This window comes from Rattus rattus, chromosome 1 (assembly GCF_011064425.1).
Source record: "Rattus rattus isolate New Zealand chromosome 1, Rrattus_CSIRO_v1, whole genome shotgun sequence".
Taxonomy (NCBI): Eukaryota; Metazoa; Chordata; class Mammalia; order Rodentia; family Muridae; genus Rattus; species Rattus rattus.
In genome coordinates, this window is record NC_046154.1 from 5,713,716 (window position 1) to 5,735,710 (window position 21,995).

Genomic DNA, 21,995 nt, shown 5'->3' on the forward strand with positions numbered 1-21,995 from the left:
GAGCATGCTTTGCTCAGGGTGAGGATGCACTAAGGGCCAGGCAGCGGGCAGAACAGGACTCAGGGCTCTCAGAGCAGCCTGAGAGGAAAGAGAAGGAAAACACTCACAGCATGATTGGAGGGTTTAACCTCCAGACCTTGGCTTGGAGCTACTCTGTATGGCAGTTCTCAGAATTTGTGGTTTCTGAACAGTTCCTGGGGTCCCTCTGGGTGGTCCCAGGCCTAGCTCCTTCAGATTGCCTATAGGAAGCCCTAGAGAGATATGAAAGACCGTGAGCTGAGAGGCTAGCAGGCGGTGAGTGTAGGTGGGATGGACTTAGAGGTTGGTATGGAAAGGAAGTTAAGGGGTTATGTCCTGGAGACATGGGCCTTGCCCCTGAGCTCACACGTTTCAGACCCAGTGGTCTTTACAGAGTATTCAAACCCTAAAAGCCTGATCTCCTGGCCTGGCCCAAGCAGAGTCAATTTAGGCCAAGGCCTCACAGAAACCTCCAGGATGGAGCCCCAGGATGAAAATGTGGCTGTCATGGGCTGGAGAGATGGCTCAGCGGTTAAGAGCACCCGACTGCTCTTCCAGAGGTCATGAGTTCAATTCCCAGCAACCACATGGTGGCTCACAACCATCTGTAAAGAGATCTGATGCCCTCTTCTGGTGTATCTGAAGACAGCTACAGTGTACTTATATGTAATAAATAAATAAATCTTTAAAAAAAAAAAAAAAGAAAATGTGGCCGTCTGAGAAGCTCAGGTCACTCTGACCATCTGACCATCAGTATCAGGGTAGTCTGGAACTGTGTAATTAGGCAGAGACCCACATAACAGATGCAGTGTCTTTAACATAATTTCATTAACTCTAAGATAAGATTGGAATGTGGGGGGCTGGTTGGCATCCTGGTCCTCAGGTTTAATGACCCAAGAGCTAATCAGGGGCTCAACTCAGCAGGGGCCTTGGTGGCAGCGTTTCCCTTGCTGCCTGGGTTCCACTTGGGTTAAACGGTCAGATAGTCATTCTGGCTCCCTCCTGTCTTCCCTAGGGACCCTGTTCAGCCCACGGACTGGCCAGGGAGAGAGAAGTCAGTGGGCTAATATGAGTCCCCAAATGCAGAGCCTCTATGAGGCCCTACAAGTTTGGTGTGACAGATTTAGTGCCACACTACAAAAGGGCATATCTAGAACTTCTATAGAGACCCAAGGAGGAGTCAGCCAGTGTCTGCGGCAGCTGCCAGCTAGCACCTGCATGCCCAGGTCTGGGATGACAAGACACGGGATAGAACCTGACTTTGCCCTTGGTCAGTGGAGAATGAGCTCTGAGTCCGGTGTGAGAAAGCTGGAGTTCTGGTTTCTTTAAAAACAAACAAACAGACAAACAAACAAACAAGCAAACAAACAAAACAGAAATCGTGTAAGAATATGTTTTTGTTTTAATCCCAGGTGTGGGGTTATGGGACTGGTTCACAGCAGCTGACTATGATTTGCCTGGTGCTCTAGCAGGGGCGTGATTTTGCCTGCTGTGGATAGTTTCTGCGATTGTGTGACGCTTAGAATTCTGGGGACTTTTCAGAGGGCATGAAAATGCTAGGACTGAGAGAGGCGTGATGGGAGGTTGTTAGTGGGCTGTTGGTTGGTTATTGGCTGCTGTTGGTCAGGGTTTATTAAGTAGTCGTATGCTAAGAGGAAGAAATTACATATCACAACAGCCGGGATCTAACTTGCTCTAAGGAACTCTAAACTCAAACGCCCCTAACCATCAGAAAGGAGTCTAATGCGAACATTACCCCCTTTTCCTGACTTTATTCAGGGATCTCTTTCCTTTCCTCTCTCTCCTCCTCTCTCTCCTATCTAGTGTTACGGGGTCGAAAGGGTGGAAGGAAAAAGAACCCACAAGGTAGTCAAAGGCCAGCTACACTGTGTAAGCTGTGGCCTGGGTCCCTTGGGTCCCTATGGTGATCTGGGTCACCCCAGCCCTGCATCCGAATTCTGAGTACTAGCACTCAACAGTGAGCATCCGTCCCTTTGGGATAAACCCTTTACAGTGAATACCAATTCAGGGCTGTTACCTCCAAGCAAATGTGGGCTCACCCACCTCACATAGCAGGTCTTTACAGAACGAAAGCCCAGACTTTAGAGCTCATAGAACTGAAGCAACCCCTCCTACAGAGTCCTTCCTGGGCCACTCCTGGACTCTTGGGGCCACTATGAAGCCCTGGTACCCTTATTTTTGGGGTCTTCCCCCTGGCCTGGGCCTGGGGTGTGCACCACATCCTAGGTAACGACACCCTTGGTAGATGTTCCTTGTGTCTGTGAAGGTTGGGAAATCGTCATGGCATCCTTGGGCATCCTGTGGAAAGGGGATCTTATGAGTCCTTTTCTCTGCAAAAGGAAGGCTTTGAGCAGGAACACTTCTCTCGATATCTGAGCCAGGACACTGCTGGGTCCTTTGGGGCCCCAAGTGTCTCTTGTCATAGGGCAGGTGGCCAACTGTAGCTGCAGGTGTAGGCACAGAGCCCACGGTGGAAGGAGCTCTGGTGGAAGGCTTCAGCTCACAAGGCAGGGTGTTAGTGACTACAGCGTAGGTAGCCGTGGGGTTTGGTTACAAGTTGGCCCTGCAAGGCATGGCGTAAGGGAGGGGTGGCTCCCATCTGTGCTTTCAAGGGCCACAGTGCTTTTCTGGGTGGGAGAAGAGAGAGGGGCCCTTGGAAGGGTGTGGAGGGTTCGTGGCAGAGGAAGGGAATCCGGGCTTGAGACTGGGAGTAGTAAGGTTGGAGGATGGATGGTGACCTGAGGTTGGGTGTTGCAGGAGGCAGACACAGATGACCATCAGGGGACACTAGGCTTTGAGGAATTCTGCGCCTTCTACAAGATGATGTCCACTCGCCGAGACCTCTACCTGCTCATGCTGACCTACAGCAACCATAAGGACCACTTGGATGCCTCCGACCTGCAGCGCTTTCTGGAGGTGGAGCAGAAGGTGAGGCCCTGCTAGAAGCTGTGTGGCTGGTGGGTGTGGCCTCAGCTTCCGCCACCTTGTGTTCAGAGCTTCCTAGCAGAGTAGAATTGGGTCCTTGTCGCTGCCAGGTAAGTGAGGAAGCTTACAGATTCTTCACAGACAGAGGGGGGCCTCTGGTCAGCTCCATTCTGGCATTGGGTCTCCCCACCCAGAGCCTCCGGAGGGTCACCCCTCCCCTTGGCAAAATTTCATACTGAGCATTTCAGGGGCTGGGGTTGCATTGCCCCATCTTTGAGAACCATCCTTCTGCACTCTTCTGGAATAGCAACGCGTCCTGCCTGACCCCACACGTGGCCTTTCTGCAATTACCAGTCATTCAGCAATCACTTAAAAACCCCTAGGACTTTTTATCTTGGCCCCAGGAACCCAGTCCACCCTTAGGGAATCAACACCAAAACCGTCTCCCTAGGCACTGGCCTGCTGCCTTCTCCACTCATGTCTAGAGCCACAGAGGCCACTCCTTCTTCACCTTAAAACAGGTCTGGGCATGGACAAGGTACTGCCCACTCTGATGACAGGGACATGGGAGGCCCAGCCCTATGGAGAGAGCAGTCCCATGGACAATAGGGTAGCATGTGACTCCGCCAGGGGCACTTTGAGGAACATCCTCTTGGACTTATCTGCCAGGTCCTTCCTGGATCTTTTCTCAGGAGGAGGGCATGCTTTGGGGATTAGTTCCTGGCTGGGACCTGCTCAAGGCCCACAGTTTTTCCCAGCTACATGCTCAGAGTTCCCCTTGTAATGGTGGACCATGCCCCACCACAGCAGGTAGCTGAAGCAGCTGTGGGTTTGGGATTTGAGGTCTGGGTCCTGGCTCTGCCCAGGATTACTTCCACAACATCATGGCCTACAGGGTTATCGCCAGACCCCTCCTCACTCCACAAGGCTGGCCCAAATCCAAGTGTCTTGGTGTCTTTTCTGTTGCTGTGATAATAGCAATAATAGACCGGCAAAAGCAATCCAGGGGAGAAAGGGTTATTTGGCTCACAATTTAAGTTATAGTGCACCGTTGCCAGAGAGTCAGTCAGGAGCCCAAGGGAACTGAGTCTCTACATTCACATGGTGAACAGAGAGCAAGGAATACACGCGTGTCACGGCTCAGATGGTATTGTCCATCGTACTGTCCAGGATCCCCTTCCCGAGGGAACAGACCTGCCTTAGTTAGGGTTTTACTGCCATGAACAGACACTGTGACCAAGGCAAGTCTTATAAAAGGACAACATTGAATTGGGATTAGCTTGCAGGTTCAGAGGTTCAGTCCATTATCAAAGGTGGGAGCATAGCAGCATCTAGGCAGACTTGGTGCAGGGAGAGCTGAGCGTTCTACATCTTCATCTGAAGGCTGCTAGTGGAAGACTGGCTTCCAGGCAGCTAGAGTGAGGGTCTTAAAGCACACGCCCACAATGGCACGCCTCCTCCAACAAGGCTACGCCCACTACAACAAGGCCACACCTCCTCCAACAAGGCCCCACCTTCTCCAACAAGGCCACACCTCCAAATACTGCAGCTCCCTGGGCCAAGATTATTCAAATCGTGACAAGATCCATCCACGAGATGGAGTTTCCTCTTCAATTAACATAATCAAGTCAGTACTCGACTCTTTTTTTTTTTTTTTAACTTTTTTTTCCCCGGAGCTGAGGACCGAACCCAGGGTCTTGAGCTTACTAGGCAAGCGCTCTACCACCCAGGGTCTTGAGCTTACTAGGCAAGCGCTCTACCACTAAGCTAAATCCCCAACCCCAGTACTCAACTCTTGTCCCCAAAGGCCAGCCCGATCTAGACAAGAAGTCTCCTGGAGACGTCTCTTCCAAATGATCCCGCATTTTGTGAAGTTAACCGTTAATGCTCACTATTTTACCAAACTGTCCTTGAGGTGGCCCCCACTTGCAGGTTTTCCCATCCTTATGTCATGGCCGGGCGCCACCCTATAGCAGAGAGAAGGGCAAGAGATGGTGACGCTGGTGGGAGGAAAGGGGGCGGGGCCTGCCGGACGGCAGTCCTTGCTGTGAATAAACTACCCTGGGCTCGTGCCTCTGCTTTGGCCTAGATGAACGGCGTGACGCTCGAGAGCTGTCAGAGCATCATCGAGCAATTTGAGCCTTGTCTGGAGAATAAGAGCAAAGGGGTGTTGGGGATTGATGGTGAGTGGGTGTTTCCCTCAGTTCGGCCGTTCCAGGGGGTCATGGGAAACTGCGGGGCAGCTGCATGCTTGGACAGGGGACTCTACCCGTGGGGCAGATAGCCATGAGCAACGGTGACAGATACACCGCCTCACTCCTGCGTACACCGCAGGCTTTACCAACTACACGCGGAGCCCCGCCGGTGACATCTTCAACCCTGAGCACCACAGAGTGCACCAAGACATGACGCAGCCTCTGAGTCACTACTTCATCACCTCCTCCCACAACACCTACCTCGTGGGTGACCAGCTCATGTCCCAGTCTCGGGTGGACATGTATGCCTGGGTCCTGCAGGCCGGCTGCCGCTGCGTGGAGGGTAAGCACGTCTGGACTCTGCCCTCCGGCTCCTCCCCTCTGTAGATGGCCCCTCCTTCAGGAAATGGGATGGACATAATGCCACAGGGGTATCTGGCAGGGTCCCTTTTGTTCATCACTGAGGACAGACCCCTATGCTTGGAGCCCAGGGACTAGGCCTCCTCAGGCTCACACTAACCAGCATCTACTTGTCTACAGTGGACTGCTGGGATGGGCCTGATGGGGAACCCATTGTCCACCATGGCTACACTCTGACCTCCAAGATCCTTTTCAAAGATGTCATCGAAACCATCAACAAATATGCCTTCATCAAGAATGAGTGAGTGACCGGGTCTCCTGGCGAGCGGGGTCCAGAGGCAGGATGGGGAAAGGCATCCGGGAGGGTCTGGGTCTCTCTTCTCTTCCTCTTGTTTCCCAGTGGGCAGTGACCATATTATACAACCAGCAGGTTTTGTTTAGAGGTTGTTCTTCGAGGAGAGTGGCAGGGAGGGAATTCAGCCATGAGGGGTGGGAGGAGAGGTTTACGGTTACAGGTGAGAACGGACGGCAGGATGGTTGTGTACTGTGGCAATCTCTGGTCTCAGCCACTCATGGAAGTGACAGCTCTGTCGCTAATTACCCCCAGGAAGCTACTCTGTGTCCAGACTCAATTTGCTGTCACTCAGCTGTGTCTGTGGACGCTGTTGAAAAAAAAAAATCCAATTTGGTTTCTGGAAATAGAAGGCATTACCTTGGCTAAACAAGACTCTGAAGGAGGAAAGGAAGTAGTGGAATGGAGAGACAGATGGACTTAGGAAACAGACATGGTTTCAGGGGGTGTAGCAATAAGGCTCTTGGGGCTGCATCTGAGGAGACGTTGGAGCTCGGAGGCAGCTGGGATATACAGATGTCCTGTAGCTGACAGGGAGCTGCTTCTGTGAGCCAGCATCATCTTTCCAGGTATAGTGTTCCCCGTAAGGACCTGTCTTTTGTCTGGGAAAATGGGGAGAAAAATACTTTTGCCCTGGTGTCTGTCTGTGCTTCCCACATCACATGACTGCCCATTTCCTGTTCCGGACACTTAGGTTTTCTAAGCAGATCACGATTTCCTTCTGGTAAGAATCAAAGTCAAGGGGCTGGGGATTTAGCTCAGCGGTAGGCGCTTACCTAGGAAGCGCAAGGGCCCTGGGTTAGGTCCCCAGCTTAAAAAAAAAAAACAAAAAAAAAAAAAAAAAAAAAAAAAGAATCAAAGTCAAGTGGGTATTACACACAGTTTAAAAGTAAGCAAGGCACACGTGTTTTACAAGCACCACCCGCGCTCTTCATTCTGCACGGAGCAGGTAGCGACTTCTACTTGGTGGTACATTCAAGGCTTGGGTCAGGACCCTGGGCTCATCCATTGTGCAGATCAAAGAGATCATGCTTCTTACAGCTTATCCACTATTCAGTAGCATTTCATAATGCCATATTCAAACCATGACTTTTTACTTTCCTGGAGTTTGTAATCGCCTTTGATTTCTTTTCTCTCTCATTACTTATCCCTAAAATTTCTCAGTTTCTTTCCTACCCATTTATTTAATTTTCGGAGTTACTGGTGGGTTACCTCTCAGAGCAGATGACAGATCTTTTACCTAATTACTTAATTGCCTATACCATATTCAATGGTACAGGTGGCCTGTATACCTACAGGTGTGGGGCCTAGTCAGTCTCTAGGGTCCTGGCCTTCTCCCACTCCTCTTGTCTTGGGACCACAGGTACCCAGTGATCCTGTCCATTGAGAACCACTGTAGTGTCGTTCAGCAGAAAAAGATGGCCCAGTATCTGACTGACATCCTTGGAGACAAGCTGGACCTCTCCTCAGTGAGCGGCGAAGATGCCACCATGCTTCCTTCTCCACAGATGCTCAAGGGCAAGATCCTGGTGAAGGTGAGGTTTCTGGGACCAGCATCGAGACAGCTCTGGCCTGGGGCCAAGCTGGAGAATTACAGTGTCTATGGACAGATTGTGTGTGTGTGTGTGTGTGTGTGTGTGTGTGTGTGTGTGTGTGTGTGTGTGCGCACACTCACCCTCAGGATGGACGTGTCACCTTGAGCCACTTCCCTTGTGTGCTGCTGCCACGGCACCAACTGGTTGCACAGTTACAACCCACCTGTGGCCTGGAGTTCCGAGGAGGAACTTTACCAAAGGCCCCCTCCCTGTGGCAGCTGCTCCTGGAGGGTACCAGTCACTGGATACCTGCTCTCCCTTTGGGGCTTCTCCCATTATCTACCTCTTCCCCCAGGGGAAGAAGCTCCCTGCCAATATCAGTGAGGATGCAGAAGAAGGTGAAGTGTCTGATGAGGACAGTGCCGATGAGATTGAGGATGATTGCAAGCTCCTCAACGGAGACGTGAGTTGGCCCCAAACCCCCAAGACCAAGTTCTCAGCACAAAGGAGATTTATTTGCTCCAGAGGGTTAAGGGCAGGGAATAAGAGACAAAGACAGGAGATGGAGGGTGAGAGAGAAGGGGAAGGGAACAAGGGAGGAGGGAAGGGTAGTTGTCCTGGGGGCAGGGGATGACAAAGGACTGCCTCTGGATAGAGAGAAGACAGACGTGGCCCACAGGCAAATGGTGGTTTATAAATATAAAAAAAAAAGACAAAAACAAACAAACAAACACCCTGGGAAACCCTGTGTTAGGATGAGATGTTTGATTTTAATTGGCTGTGTTAATTATGTGAGTCAATGGGGGCTTTTGATTTATTTATTTTATGTCTGTGAGTACACTGTCGATGTCTTCAGACACACCGGAAGAGGACATCAGATCCCACTACAGATGGTTGTGAGCCACCATGTGGTTGCTGGGATTTGAACTCAGGACCTCTGGAAGAGTAGCCAGTGCTCTTAACCACTGAGCCATCTCTCCAGCCCCCAATGGGGGCTTTTGATTGCTGGACTTTAACTCCATGAGAGCTGAACCTTGGTGGTCAGACTCAGGAGGCAGAAATGGCCAAATAAGGGGATAGACCTTGGGTGCTAGCCTTAGGAAAGTAATCTAACAGTTTTTATTGAGGCAGAGGGAACTGGGGAGAAGGGCAAGGCCTGCCAGAGTCCCTTCACGGGTGGGATGCCCGTGGATCCCGGGAACAGCCTCTTGTCCTGGTTGCCAGGATGAGTTAGAAAGCCTGGCGGCAGGAAGAGATGGAAATGCGGTAAACTCTGTGGTGTACAAAGCTTAAGGCACTAGGGAGGCAGAGGCAGGAGGATCTCTATGAGTTTGAGGCCAGCCTGGTCTACAAGTGAGTTCTAGGACAGCCCACACCTCCTGTTATCCTATTCTGGTTTCCGTGGCTAAGCTGGGTTCTTGGATTTTGTCTATGACGCTGACACAGACTCCTTGGCCCATCAGTGAGTGGAGGCAGCACCGAGGGGGTGCACCTTGGGCTCCGCACCATTCCCACCCGCACCCACACTGGTTCCTGCCATGCTTGCCCCCAACTCAGAGCACCCCAGCTGCTTGGCCAGCTCCCTCCAAAGTCTGCCCTGTCCCTGTTGTCTGCTCAACATATATGACAGCCAGTGTGTGGGTCTCGGATCCTGTTATCTTCCCAGTGTCCAAATGGGTTTTAGTGCTGTCCATAGCTGCCCTGGGCAAATCACAACCTCTGTGCTGAGAGTCACGGCGCATGATAGGGGCTGTGTGACTGCTCTCAGTGGCCGGTGGTCAGGCTTATCTACCCCATGCGCAGCACCAGTACCAACTCCAAGGGCCAGCTGCAAGGCCGAGACTCACATCCCACAGGGCAACTGGCCTGGCCCAGGGCTGAAGGCTGTGGAGGGGGCCTGAGCAGTCTGCAAGAGCCTCTGCTGGTCAGGGTTGGTGCTGAGGGAGCTGCTCATCCACTGCTCTCAACCGCTATGAGGCAGTGAAGACTTTATTTTCCCCTGAGGAGTCATCAGATGGGAAAATAATTGTTGTGCAGAAGGCCTCTGGGCCAGAGCTACCTAATTGTTTTAGAAAGCCCTGAGACAGCAGATTCTTCCTGCTTCCGGTATGCCTGTGCATGTTTCTCTGGCTGGCCCAGGCTGGTGGCAGAACCTAGGACTGACGTCCTTAGTGGGGGCCACTCCATCCTGTGCACCAGGGGTTGGGAGGTTCCTGATGTCCCGATTGAGGTGCTCCCTCAAGTGCTCCAACTACATCAGTGCCTCAGTGCACCCAGCCAGGGTTAGAGGTTTCTGTCCCCAACATTTATGGTGACCAGTGTGTGGGTCTCAGGTCCTTTGTTATCTTCAGAATGTCCTGACCTCCTCCTCTGGGGCCCCTCACGCAGAACCATACTATTTTAGGGACTACATGTATCTGGTTTTCAGCCTGAAGCTGCCTGGGGCAAATCACAGGGTATGTATAGGGACTGTGATGGCTGCTCACTGGGATGGGGACAGACACTAACAGGCTAACCTGTGGCAGGCCTCCACCAATCGGAAGCGTGTGGAAAACATCGCTAAGAAGAAGCTGGATTCTCTGATCAAGGAGTCAAAGATCCGTGACTGTGAAGACCCCAATGACTTCACTGTCTCCACACTGTCCCCATCTGGGAAGCTTGGGCACAAAGCAGAGGCCAAGAAGGTGAGATGTCTGTTGTTGACATCTATTCTTCCAACAGCTAGTCTGTGAGGTGGGCAAGGGCCCCAGAACACGTAGGATTAGATAATGTCTATGCATACACAGGCACTGGTATGCAGAGGTGCGTCTATAAAGCCATCCATATACACACCTGTGAGTACACACACACCTTTGCACATGCCAGCACACACACGCACAGCCCCGCACCTAAACACACATGTGCACGGTGCCTATACATGCAGATACACACCCGCATGCACAACCATACGAAAGTAATCCCTCTGCACACACCTGCAGGCATACATGTACATATGCATGCTTGTGTGCTCGCACCACGCAACCCACACGTGTGCACACAGCTGCACATGTATCTGTACACACACGCACCCCTCTGCACATACCCACACCACATTCACACATTCACACACCTGCACACATGCCTGTACACGCCCGTGTACACTAGTACAGGATTTGTATGTGGGCAAGTAGTCTCTTAGGGAGCTAAGGCTTCTCTCGGTCCTACCTTGGTGAGGGTTTCGTGGTTGATGGAGGAATAGACAGCAGGATCTCAGGGCCTAGGCAGACCTGGAAGCTGCCTGCTATCCGAAGCATCTCAGGTATGTGGGGAAATGGCCTTCAGAGACTGTCCGGGCAGGTGTGGTGGGGTGAAGCCAGGTGCCAGACAGGCTGGGCCAGACTCTGCGGTTGGTGTGTTCTGTTGGGGAGCAGCAAGCCAGGCTTGAAGGACAGGCACATCAGACAAGCAGCACCCAGGGAAGGGACATACAGCGGCTGGCTGTGGCAGGTTGGGCAGCTGACCTCACAGCTGAGCAAGGCATCTGCAGGGTGAGATGTCTGGAGAGCCTTCTCTCCACTCCCCTGCCCTTCCTCACCACTGGCTGGCTTCTAGCTGTTTCCCTGGCTCTTGGGAGGGCTCTTGGCGGGGCAGGAAGAGGACTTCTTCCGGAGTGACGGACAGGGTCTGCCCCTGCTGTGTTTTTAGGGGTGTGTTTGTTCCCACCCACAACTCTAGAAGGCTCAGCACAGCTGATGTGTTAGCTACACAGGTGCCTCACTCGGGTCCCGTGCACACGGCCTCCTCTTTATTTTTAGCTCCCAGACATTTGGGCAGGAGCGTAAAACCTGCCTGACGCTTTGCCCAGCCTCCATTAGTAGGGGGCTGAGTGGAGGTGGGGCCCTGTCACTGGTCCAACCCTGGTGAAGGTTAATAGGATCTCTGCTTTTCTTGGCCAACAAGAGGGACACCTGGGGCTAGGAGCACAGCTTGGCCCCTGCTGTCCTCGAATGTGTGAACAACTGTGCTCAGAGAAAGCTTCTTGAAGGAAGAGAGGAAGAGGAGGAGGAAGAGGGGAAGAGAAGGAGGAGGAGGAGGAGGAGAGGGAGGAGGAGGAAGAGGAGGAAGAGCTCCGGTATTGAGATACCTAGGTTGGAGAAGAAGCTTGTATCCCCAGCCTGATGGTATCACAAGGCTGTCTGCACAATCTGCAAGAGACACGTAGAAAGGGAATGCGTAATAAAGTTTGCTGAGGCAGAACTGTGGAGGAGGGCACTGGTCACCCGGGGAGCTTCCTGGGGCGTCGTCCAGGTGGAGAAGAGAGTATCTGTGCTGGTTTGTCAATGAGATAACAAGTCCTACCATAACTCTCGCTCTGCCCTCGCCAACACACACACACACACACACACACACACACACACACACACACACACACACACACACGGCTAGCTGTCATTCCCTCTGAGTATGAACCTTGAGGACACGAGGCCCAGTTCAGGGGGTCTTGGGAGACAGCAGGAGAACTAGGGAGCAGCATGTGAATACAAGGGGGTGGGGACAGACAAACCCCCCTACTAATAGTTAAACATAGCTCCAGAGGGTTCAGACTAGTGGCCTTGGAGCCCTATACCTCAGGTTGGCCCCAGAACAGAATCTTTACTGCCGAGGACAGAGGCTTAACTGCTGGCCTTGTCTCTGGAGAGGAACCCTTCCCCGACCCCAAAGCTATCTATGCAACTTTGCCCCAACTTACCTCACAATCCGCTGTTCACTGCCCCTGAGGGAACCAGGTCAAGCTACGCTTGCACGGTACTTCTGGATTAAGGGTAGCTTCTAGCCTTGCCATAAGAACTCAGGCCTGGTGAGTGCAGCCCCACATGGCTCCTGTGCACTTCTCTTAATTTACACTTGGACATTACTTAAATAATTTAGAAACATGTCAGCCTTGTGGGATTCCCAACACATGGGTGAAGCTTCTAGGGCCTCTCCCACTACATGTCCCCAGATTAAGAGGAACACGGGGGGTTGGGCATTTAGCTCAGCGGTAGAGCACTTGCCTAGCAAGCGCAAGGCCCTGGGTTCGGTCCCCAGCTCCGAAAAAAAGAGAAAAAAAAAAAAAAAAAAAAGAAAGAAAGAGGAACACAGACTACCATTGCCGTGGGCTTATACATGCAGGGCACAGAGAAACCTGGTACCTCCGATGCTGGGAATCTGCCTCTGGACTGTTCGGTCTGTGGACTGAAAGAGCCTAGTTAACATGGCTGGCTACACTGGGAATTAGGAACATCCAGGCACATCTGGTCCTGACCCTCAAAGAGGGTAGAGGAGGAAGTCAGGGTGAAGGCAGCTGGCAGGAACATCTGACCACCATCATCACATCAGTAAGATCCGCAATGGGGTGCTTGGTGACGTCAAGGCAGAGTGACTTACACAAGAAGGGATCATGGGAAAACATCAGCTGTTTTCCGAGACCGTGGTAGAGAATTGAGAGTTCTCTGTGGTCAGGTGCCAAAGTAGGCTCTTTATAGCACAAAGTAGGCCCTTTACAGCACAAAGTAGGCTCTTTACAGCATCTCTAGATTGCCCACACACATGTGCAAGGGTGTGTATAAGTGTCCATCGTGTATGTACATACGTGTGCAGTATACACAGGAGTCTATAATGTGTGCGGGAGCTCACAGGGTGCAGGTGCTTGTGGTGTGTGCAGGTGTCTCAGGTGTGTGAAGAAGTGCCCGTATGCATGTATAGGAGTGCCCTCGGGCTAGTGTGTAGGGCTGTCCATGGTGTGCACAATCACACCAGTGCTGTGTGCAGATCCTGCCTGTGCATACACGGGGATGCACGCCATGGTGTGTGGACAGTTCTTGCTGACGCCCCCACCCCCGTCTCTAGCAGGGGGAACCCAGCTACAGGTACATGGATCTAGTGTGTATAATAAAAACCATCATCTACCCAGGCTAGGTAACAAAATGAAGTGGGGAACCCCTGACTAGAGCTGTCCTGGAGTCCTGTGGAGTGGGTGGTGATGTCATAACAGTCTGGGAGAAGCCAGAGTGCAGTACGGTTCCTCAGTGACTTTCATGTGGACAAGAGACCCGGATGGGATCCTGGCCAGGGCCCGGGAGGACCTGGGGTGTGCCTGCCCTGTGCCTAGGGCGTAGGTAGTTCTGTCCTGCGCTCCTCAGACTCAGCTGGCTGTATCTGGAATTACTCACTCTATTTGTGCTACAGTAACAGGCTGGGGCATCAGGGCTTCAAAAAAGGATTACGTAAGTAGGCTCGGCTGAAGAATATTCCAGATGCAAGCTGCGTTTATTATGCAGCCTCCGTCCATGATAAAGAAATTTGGAACTGATTACTTGAGTTTAAAACCACCCACCACGGGAGGCTGGTGCGGGCATGTGAATGAATATATGCCACTCCGTCTCTCGTCCAGCTCTTCAGACCTCTTCCCGGCAACTGTGCTCGCCCTATACCCCTACCCCAAATCAGTGCCTTGTGTCCAGGCTTAGTCAAATCTGCCTCCTGCAGAAAGGCCTTCTGGGGCCACCAGGGAGCTGTCCCGCCTTCCTTGCCTGGTTGGAGGTTGAATTCAACTTCTGTCTGTCTCTCAGGCTCAGAGCAAGGCCGAGGAAGATGTGGAGTCCGGGGAGGACACCGGGGTGAGCAGGCGGAACAGCCGTCTCCTCATGAGCAGCTTCTCCAAGCGTAAGGTGAGGAGAGGTCCTGGGCTCAGGGGTCCCATGCAGTTCTGCCGTCATCCCTGTACCATTCTCCATCTGTGGTTGGGGTCAGGTTCCCAAGGCAGGAGCTCTGGCTACTGCCTTCCCTCGACCCACACTGGCCAGTGTCTGAGATTCAGACACAGGGAGTCCCGAGAGTCGCCCAGGGCCAGGGCACCGCCGATACCTCTGTGGGCCAATTGGGTAGGAACTCAGGAACCTGGGCAGATAGCCCCTACCCTGCACCTCCTGGCCTTTTACATGTCCTAGTTTGATCTCAGGTCACAATTCCACTTCCCCACACAGAAAAAAGGCAGCAAGATAAAGAAGGTGGCCAGCGTGGAGGAGGGGGATGAGAGCCTGGACTCCCCGGGAAGCCAGAGCCGAGGGTCAGTGCCCTGCCCTGTGTGTGTGTGTGTGTGTGTGTGTGTGTGTGTGTGTGTGTGTGTGTGTGTGTGTGACCCCTGCCCAGTCCCAGGGAGCTGTCTCTGAGTGCTGAGCAGACATGGGTGACTGGTATGGGAATCCAGGTCCCACTCCTACCCTGAACACTTAAGCTGGTAATGGGAAAGTGGAGCTGTCCAGGCAGCAGCAGAAAGCACAGGGTGAGCCCAGCAGTGCTCAGGTTCTGAGCAGCTACAGGCAGCAGGGCTCCTGAGGGTCCCTCAGTTTCCTGGATGTAGGCACTAGCTGACTAACCAGACCTCAGCTCCCACCTCCTCTTCCAAAGCCCTCCCTCTGCCCCCCGTTTTACATTTCCTCCAGGGGTAGCGTCTGTCTGTCTATCTCTGCCTCCTATACCCTACGAGAGTGGCTGCTATTCTGGGATGGCACCAGTCTGACTGTGTCTGCTTGCTTTCCACAGCACCTCTGTGGGTTCACTGGGGTCTCATACCTGCTAGTGCAGCTTGGAGCTCATCTTCCCCACAGGAGGTTCCCACTGACCCCGTTCCCGACTCCTGTCCTCCCCCTCCCGTCTTCCTCCCCATGCCTTGCTCACGTCTGTCCACCTGTGTCACACGCAGTCTCTCCCCACCTACGTGTCTGCAGCCTTGCCACACTGCTAAGGCGTTCTTTGTCACTGGCCTGCCTCTTCTCCACGACTTAGTTTTTCTATTGTTGCCCCTGCCCAGAGTCCTTCAGAAACTCCTGTTCCTCAGAACAGCCCTTGGCTAAGCAGTCACATCTCTATAACCTCATCACTGATAGGGTTGACCTGTCCCAGCCTCCCGTGAGACTACCGTGGATATGGGGGTGTTAGGTACACTGAACAGAGCAGAGGGTCAGGCTGGGCCTGAGCTCCCAGGACACTGGAAGGTTAGAGTAGGGTACCCGTCTGCTGGGGGTGCAATGAACCTTAACTATTGTTTACAAGTCCCAGGTGGCCTGGGACATATGATTTGGGGCGCAGATGGACCTGTACAGGCTCTGGAGCCTGAATCGAAGAACAGGAAGGCTGGATGGGACTGGATGGGAGGGGCGTAGCCACAGGGTCCTGAGGAGCTCTGCTGCACCCTCGTAGGACTGCCCGGCAAAAGAAGACCATGAAGCTGTCACGAGCCCTCTCGGACCTAGTGAAATATACCAAGTCTGTGGGAACCCATGACGTGGAGATGGAGGGTGAGGGCCGCGTGGAGGGCGGGGCCAGGCAGGTCGGCTGTGGGGTACAGGCTGCGTGTGCTCATGCCTGGCTGGTCTGTGCCCCAGTGGTGTCTAGCTGGCAAGTGTCGTCCTTCAGCGAGACCAAGGCCCACCAGATCCTGCAGCAGAAGCCTGCCCAGTACCTGCGCTTTAACCAGCACCAGCTCTCCCGCATATACCCCTCCTCCTACCGGGTGGACTCCAGCAACTACAATCCACAACCCTTCTGGAATGCTGGTTGCCAGATGGGTGCGTGCAGTCATGCGGTTCAGGGTGGGATGGCGAGGAGGGCCGTCTCCAAAGGCCTTTAGCAACCGGGGAGGGGCCTTTCAGACCCTAGGCTGTGGTGAGAGACACCCCGTCTGCCCCTGCACTGCTAGCACGTGTTCTAGGCTTTCGGCCCCAGAACTCACACAGGAGAGTGTGCGTGTGACCGTCACTGACCTGCACGGGCTTCTGTCTTCCCTTCAGTTGCCCTGAACTACCAGTCGGAGGGGCGGATGCTGCAGCTGAACAGGGCAAAGTTCAGTGCCAACGGTGGCTGTGGCTACGTGCTCAAACCCCAATGCATGTGCCAGGGTAAGTAAGACCCAGGCTGGGGTGGGCTCCTGTGAGATTACCCTGGATACTGGGATGGTGGGAACAGAGCAGAGGGGAGGGCCAGTCTGAGACTGAGCTACCAGGACACTGGAGGGTTAGAGTGGGGTACCTGCCTACTGAGGGTGGGTGCAGTGAGCTTTATGCTAAAGACCCCAGGGTGGGAGCTAGGGAGCTCCTCTGTTGGGCCCTGGGCTCCAGGGTGCATGAGATTCAGAAGAAGCACTTGCCTGAGGTTCTGGTGTGCTCCAGGAGATGCTGGCCCAGATGCTGGACCTCAGTCCCTGAAGGGCACACCCAGGAACCATCTACTGTCCCACGGGGTTCTCCCAATGTGCCTTACAGGCCTCTGGGTCCTCGGGGCCTTTTCATTACACCTCTCTGCTGCACTGAGCTGTGTTTCCCTGCATGGTGCACCCTTGACATTGGCAGCCTGAGCAAGTGCCCAGCCACCCTGTGATCAGGGTCTCCTGCCCATGCCCTCCAGTGCAGCTATCCCATCCCAGGTCGAAGCTTTCTGAGCCTTCCCTAGGGCTCTCTTTCCCCAGAGCCCCGCAGACCAACAGGCGGGTGTGGGGTGTGAGCTGCGGCACTTAGCTCACACCCGCATCCTCCCAGGTGTCTTCAACCCCAACTCTGAGGACCCCTTGCCAGGGCAGCTCAAGAAGCAGCTGGCCCTGAGGATCATTAGTGGCCAGCAGCTGCCCAAGCCGCGGGACTCGGTGCTGGGTGACCGTGGGGAGGTAAGATCATGCCCACATGGGCAAGGTGGGTGGCGGGAGGGCTCGGGGCCCTGGCGCCACACCTCACCCTGTCTCTAGATCATCGACCCCTTCGTGGAGGTGGAGGTCATCGGGCTCCCTGTGGACTGCAGCAAGGAGCAGACCAGAGTGGTGGATGACAATGGTGAGCCCCCCCTCCCACCACCGCCAAAGTGGGTGAAGTCATCAGACAGCTGCCTGTGCCCAAGGCAGCCATAGGCCCCCCGTGAGATATGGGCACTGCAGGTGCCGGTCGTTGGCTCCAGCTCCAGCTCCAGACCTGCTGATCTTATCTCTCTTCACTATCTCCAGGGTTCAACCCCATGTGGGAGGAGACACTGGTGTTCACTGTACACATGCCCGAGATTGCGCTTGTGCGCTTCCTGGTCTGGGACCACGACCCGATTGGACGGGACTTCATCGGCCAGAGGACACTGGCCTTCAGCAGCATGATGCCAGGTAAGGAGGCTGGACGCGGTTCAGCATCTGCCAGTGCTCCCTGCCTGTGTTCCCCCCCTGGAGCTCCTAACTAACTTAGAACACAGGAAGGGGGCCCAGCCTCTTCCTCCTATGAGTAGGAGGCTCCCTGGTCCTACTTGAGGCCTAGAGACCTTTGAGGAAAGTGTGGGTTGGCAGGGTGAGGAGGTGTTGGAACCTTGATGACTGGTGATCCTATTGCCCCAGGCTACCGGCACGTGTACCTAGAAGGCATGGAGGAGGCCTCCATCTTTGTACATGTGGCCGTCAGTGACATTAGTGGTAAGGTGAGTATTGCCTCCCGGGCCTCATGTAGCCACGGGAAGGATAGGACCAGCCCCTCGCCCCACCCTGTCCCCTTCTGGGGCTAGTGCCTGGCATTCACTTTTCTGGGTCTCTTTCTTAATCTGTGGTATGGGCTACTGGGGGATGCTGACCCTGAGCTTCCAGTGGTCCCTCCACGTCCCAGAGGGGTTTTGGGCATCCAAGTATGCCAAGCGTCCTGGGATGGGATGCCCTGTTACCTGCCTCCCTGCTGCCCTGGAATGGGATGCCCTGTTATCTGCCTCCCTGCTGCCCTGGGATGGGATGCCCCAGTACCTGTCTCCCTGCCCTCTGTCTGTTGCCAATCCCAGTCTTAGTTTTCCTCAGTAGCCCCTGATGTCCTGTACATCTGGGAGCACTGACTGCTTGGATTCTTGGCAAGGGTAGAGCGCCATGATCCCTCCCGTGGCTTTCCTTGTCCTGAGTGTCACATCCCTCTGAATTTCTATTTCCTAAAAGGGATCTCTACATGCATCTGCCCACTACCTGGAACCTCAGGTCCCCACCCCACGTACCCCTGCCCCAGGCCAGAACAGGAAGTGTTCTCAGTCTGTGGAGTCCAACTGCCAGGGCTCTAAGGGAGGCCCTGGGATACAACCAGTCCTTCGGGGCCTGTAACCACACAGTGCCTGGGTCCTGCTGAGCCCAGCACTAACTCTCTGGTAGCACCATGGGTCCAGAGGTGCTGCAGGTGTCCTGTTACTTGCCACTACCCACCCATCTATCCTGTGTCTGCCTGTCTCTGAGGGCCATGGCTGGGTAGGCCCTGCCCTGGCCACCACGGCCACCTCACCTGCCTTCACTCTGTCTCTTTGGTCTTGCAGTGGGCTTCTCTATGTCCCAAGTCTACTTTTAGAAGCTCAGCCTTGTTAGGAGTCTCAAAGGTACCCGGCGCCGCGGGACGGTGTAGCCCGCCGCCCCACCTGCATGCCAGGCCGCGCCCATTAGCATCCGTGACTCTTGGTAGCATTTTGGAGACTGTCAGCTCATGTGACATGGATCATGACACGTTTCTGGGGTCCCTTGGGCCATCCTCAGCTAGAGAGTGGCATTTATGAGGCAGATCCAGGATTTAGCCAAGGCCAATCCTATCCTCCTAACCTGTCCGCATCCTGCCCACCTTCTGCCCTTCCCCATGGCTGTAGGTCTCTCTGCACAGGCTTGCAGGCCCCTCTGTTGTCCTGTTCCCTCCGCCTGCCTACACAGTCAGTTACTGACCCCTTTAGCTCTCTCCTCAGTCTACGCTAGGGTCTGAGTTGGTGGGGGTGGGGGTACCCAGTGGGTGCTCCAGCTGGAATCCTGGATCTCCTTCTAAATGGCTTTCCGACTACGTTGACCAAATTGCACTGGATTTGGGATCTTGAATCAGGAAGCTGATTCAAGTGCTGGCCACTCTTATCGCCTCCGCAGAAGGGCCCCTGGCCGCCAGGCCCTGGGCTGCTCCAACGCACGAGCACGGCCCATCATGGGGGAGTGGTGGGTGTTGTTGGTGGGATGCAGGGGTGTATGGCATGTGAGGACCCCTATGGCCTCTGCCCTCTTAAGAGGTGGCCACAGACCATCTCCAGCGGTGATCTATGCAGAGGGGAATGCAGGAGGGGACTTGGCTGTGGCCTGACACTGGTCACATGTTGAGCCAGTTGAGGGCTTCAGGAACTCATGGGGCCAGAGTACAAGCTAGCCTGGGGGAGTCTACCTGGGGGAGTTGAACGAGGCTTCCTAGAAAGGCAGCCCTCTAGGAGGGAGGAGAGGTTCCCGGGAAGTAGGGAGGCAGAGACCAAGAGAGAGCACTGCCTTCCAGGCTGCTACAGAGCAGGGTGAGTGTAACCATGGTGATGGCCGACCCCAACTTTTCCTTTCCCCAGATCTAAGGCTACAGTCCTCAGTTCCTCAAGGCTGGGACAAGTGGGTGGCCAGGGTGTAGGGATTGAGTTCTGCCCTTGAGATAACACCGGGAAGGTTCTCTAGCTTCCATCTCAAGTTTAGTCTGAAGCGTGAAGTCCTGTGGCCCTTGGTAGAGTTGCCAGGAAACCCTGTTCCCTGTATTGCAATATGCTCTATGGCAGTCCATGGTAAACTACAGGTTCAGAGCACCCTCTGGAGAGCCAGTTTCCCTTCTGAAGCCACACCCGGAACCAGGTGGGCCAGGCACCGGCTATGTGGGCTCCTTTTCTTGCAGGTCAAGCAGACTCTGGGTCTAAAAGGTCTCTTCCTCCGAGGCCCAAAGCCAGGCTCACTGGACAGTCATGCTGCTGGGCAGCCCCTGCCCCGGCCCTCCGTTAGCCAGAGGCTCCTGCGGCGCACAGCCAGTGCCCCAACCAAGAGCCAGAAGCCAAGTCGCAAGGGCTTCCCAGAGCTGGCCCTGGGCACACAGGACGCAGGCTCCGAGGGGGCGGCTGACGACGTGGCACCCCCTAGCCCCAACCCAGCTCTGGAGGCCCCTACTCAAGAGAGGTCAGGCAGCAGCAGTCCCCGAGGTAAGGCACCAGCTGGAGAAGCAACAGAAGAGAGAACACCGGCACAGGTGCGGTCCCCGCGTGCCCCCGAAGGCCCCGGACCTGCAGGGATGGCCGCCACATGCATGAAGTGTGTGGTGGGCTCCTGCACCGGTATGGACGTTGAGGGCCTTCGAAGGGAGCAGCAACCCAGTCCTGGGCCTGCAGGCAGCCGCACGGCCATCAGCCAGCAGCCCAGGGCCCGGGTAGATTCACTGGGGGGCCCTTGCTGCAGCCTGAGTCCTCGAACCACCCCAGGGAGAAGCAGAGAGGCCCCCAAGGGTCCTAGGGCTCGGCGGCAGGGTCCAGGTGGCGGCTCTGTGTCCTCCGACTCCAGCAGCCCAGACAGCCCAGGCAGCCCCAAGGTGGCCCCCTGCCAGCCAGAGGGTGCTCACAGGCAGCAGGGGGCGCTGCAGGGAGAGATGAACGCCTTGTTCGTTCAAAAGCTGGAGGAGATCAGGAGTCATTCCCCCATGTTCTCCACGGGTAAGGCCTGCCATTCCGCTGCATCCCATGCTCTCTCTACACCTGGCATGCCTAGGCGGTCCGTCCGTGCCTGCTGCGCCCTGCTTCATTTGTCCGTCAGCCTGTCTGCCTCAGACCCCTCCCCCGCCCTAATGGCCCTGTGCTTTAGGGGAGATTGAGGAAGAGGGGAGCTTGAGTCATCATGGCATTTCTGAGAGCTGCTTGCTGAGGAACCCAGGGGTATCCAGCCAGCCCTCAGCAAGGACTTCCCTGGTGCCTTGCTAGCTGCCCTGGCTGGCTGCTCTGATGACCTTCCTAGGTCTGGAAAGGTCTCAGCTCTTAGCCCCGCCTAACCCCCCCCCCCCAGGGCCAGATGCAAGAATGACTCTGCCCTGCAGTCCTTCAGGAGCCTGCTGTCAATTGGTGGTGGCACCACAGGGTACATCCCTTGGAGGTTCCTCAGAGACCAGGGGAGAAGGTGCTTAGAACTGAGGTCTGGGCCTCAGAGCACCCAGTGCTTAGAGGAGCAGCTCCCAGGGACCTGCATTGTCCAAAGGGCACTTAGCCATTGTGTGACCACCCACCATCCTAGCTGACAGTTCCTGGCCCACACCTGGTCTGCAGGAGTGTGAGGGAACTGGTCTGAGCTGGTCTCAGCTCTAGTCTGGGTGGGAGGGAGGCACCTGGAGTCTGCCTGCTTCCATTGTACTCCTCCCGCTCCTGCCCAGCCTTGTTGTCCATCTGTCCATCTGCCAGCGGCCCCCCCCCCACACTGACCGTGTTCTCCTTTCTGTCCCTGCTCCGTGCTGCTTCCATAGTTAGGGATTGAGACCTGCGAGTGCCAGGTAACAGGCCCAAGCCCTATGTGTCCCTATAATGCCCCAGTTCAATGAGGATTAGACTTGGCCTTCCCGTTGCCCGTGTGAGGCCTGGGCGTGACTCCAGCTTTAGTGGGGTGGGGTACTCTTGAGTGTCACGGTACAGGTGTATAAACGGAGAAGTCTGATTGTTGGGATATCCTGGGGTGGGCTGGTCCCTACCCTTGGCTCAGGGGGTTGGGAACCAGTGCTGATTGGTGAGATTCATCTCTCTCTCTCCTCTCTCTCTCTCTCTCTCTCTCTCTCTCTCTCT

At 54.8% G+C, this 21,995-nt stretch overlaps 1 protein-coding gene across 1 annotated transcript in view; it reads left to right on the plus strand.

The window, feature by feature from the left end:
- The window catches only part of Plch2 (phospholipase C eta 2), an 81,244-nt gene that overhangs the window by 57,297 nt on the left and 1,952 nt on the right, over positions 1–21,995 (plus strand). Inside the window, 17 exon segments of the mRNA XM_032893524.1 lie at positions 2,797–2,967; positions 5,054–5,147; positions 5,299–5,502; positions 5,700–5,820; positions 7,235–7,406; positions 7,762–7,869; positions 9,932–10,090; positions 13,997–14,095; positions 14,411–14,493; positions 15,627–15,724; positions 15,812–15,994; positions 16,217–16,324; positions 16,961–17,085; positions 17,164–17,248; positions 17,416–17,562; positions 17,788–17,867; positions 20,084–20,381. Coding sequence (XP_032749415.1) covers positions 2,797–2,967; positions 5,054–5,147; positions 5,299–5,502; positions 5,700–5,820; positions 7,235–7,406; positions 7,762–7,869; positions 9,932–10,090; positions 13,997–14,095; positions 14,411–14,493; positions 15,627–15,724; positions 15,812–15,994; positions 16,217–16,324; positions 16,961–17,085; positions 17,164–17,248; positions 17,416–17,562; positions 17,788–17,867; positions 20,084–20,381 — 2,335 coding nt within the window.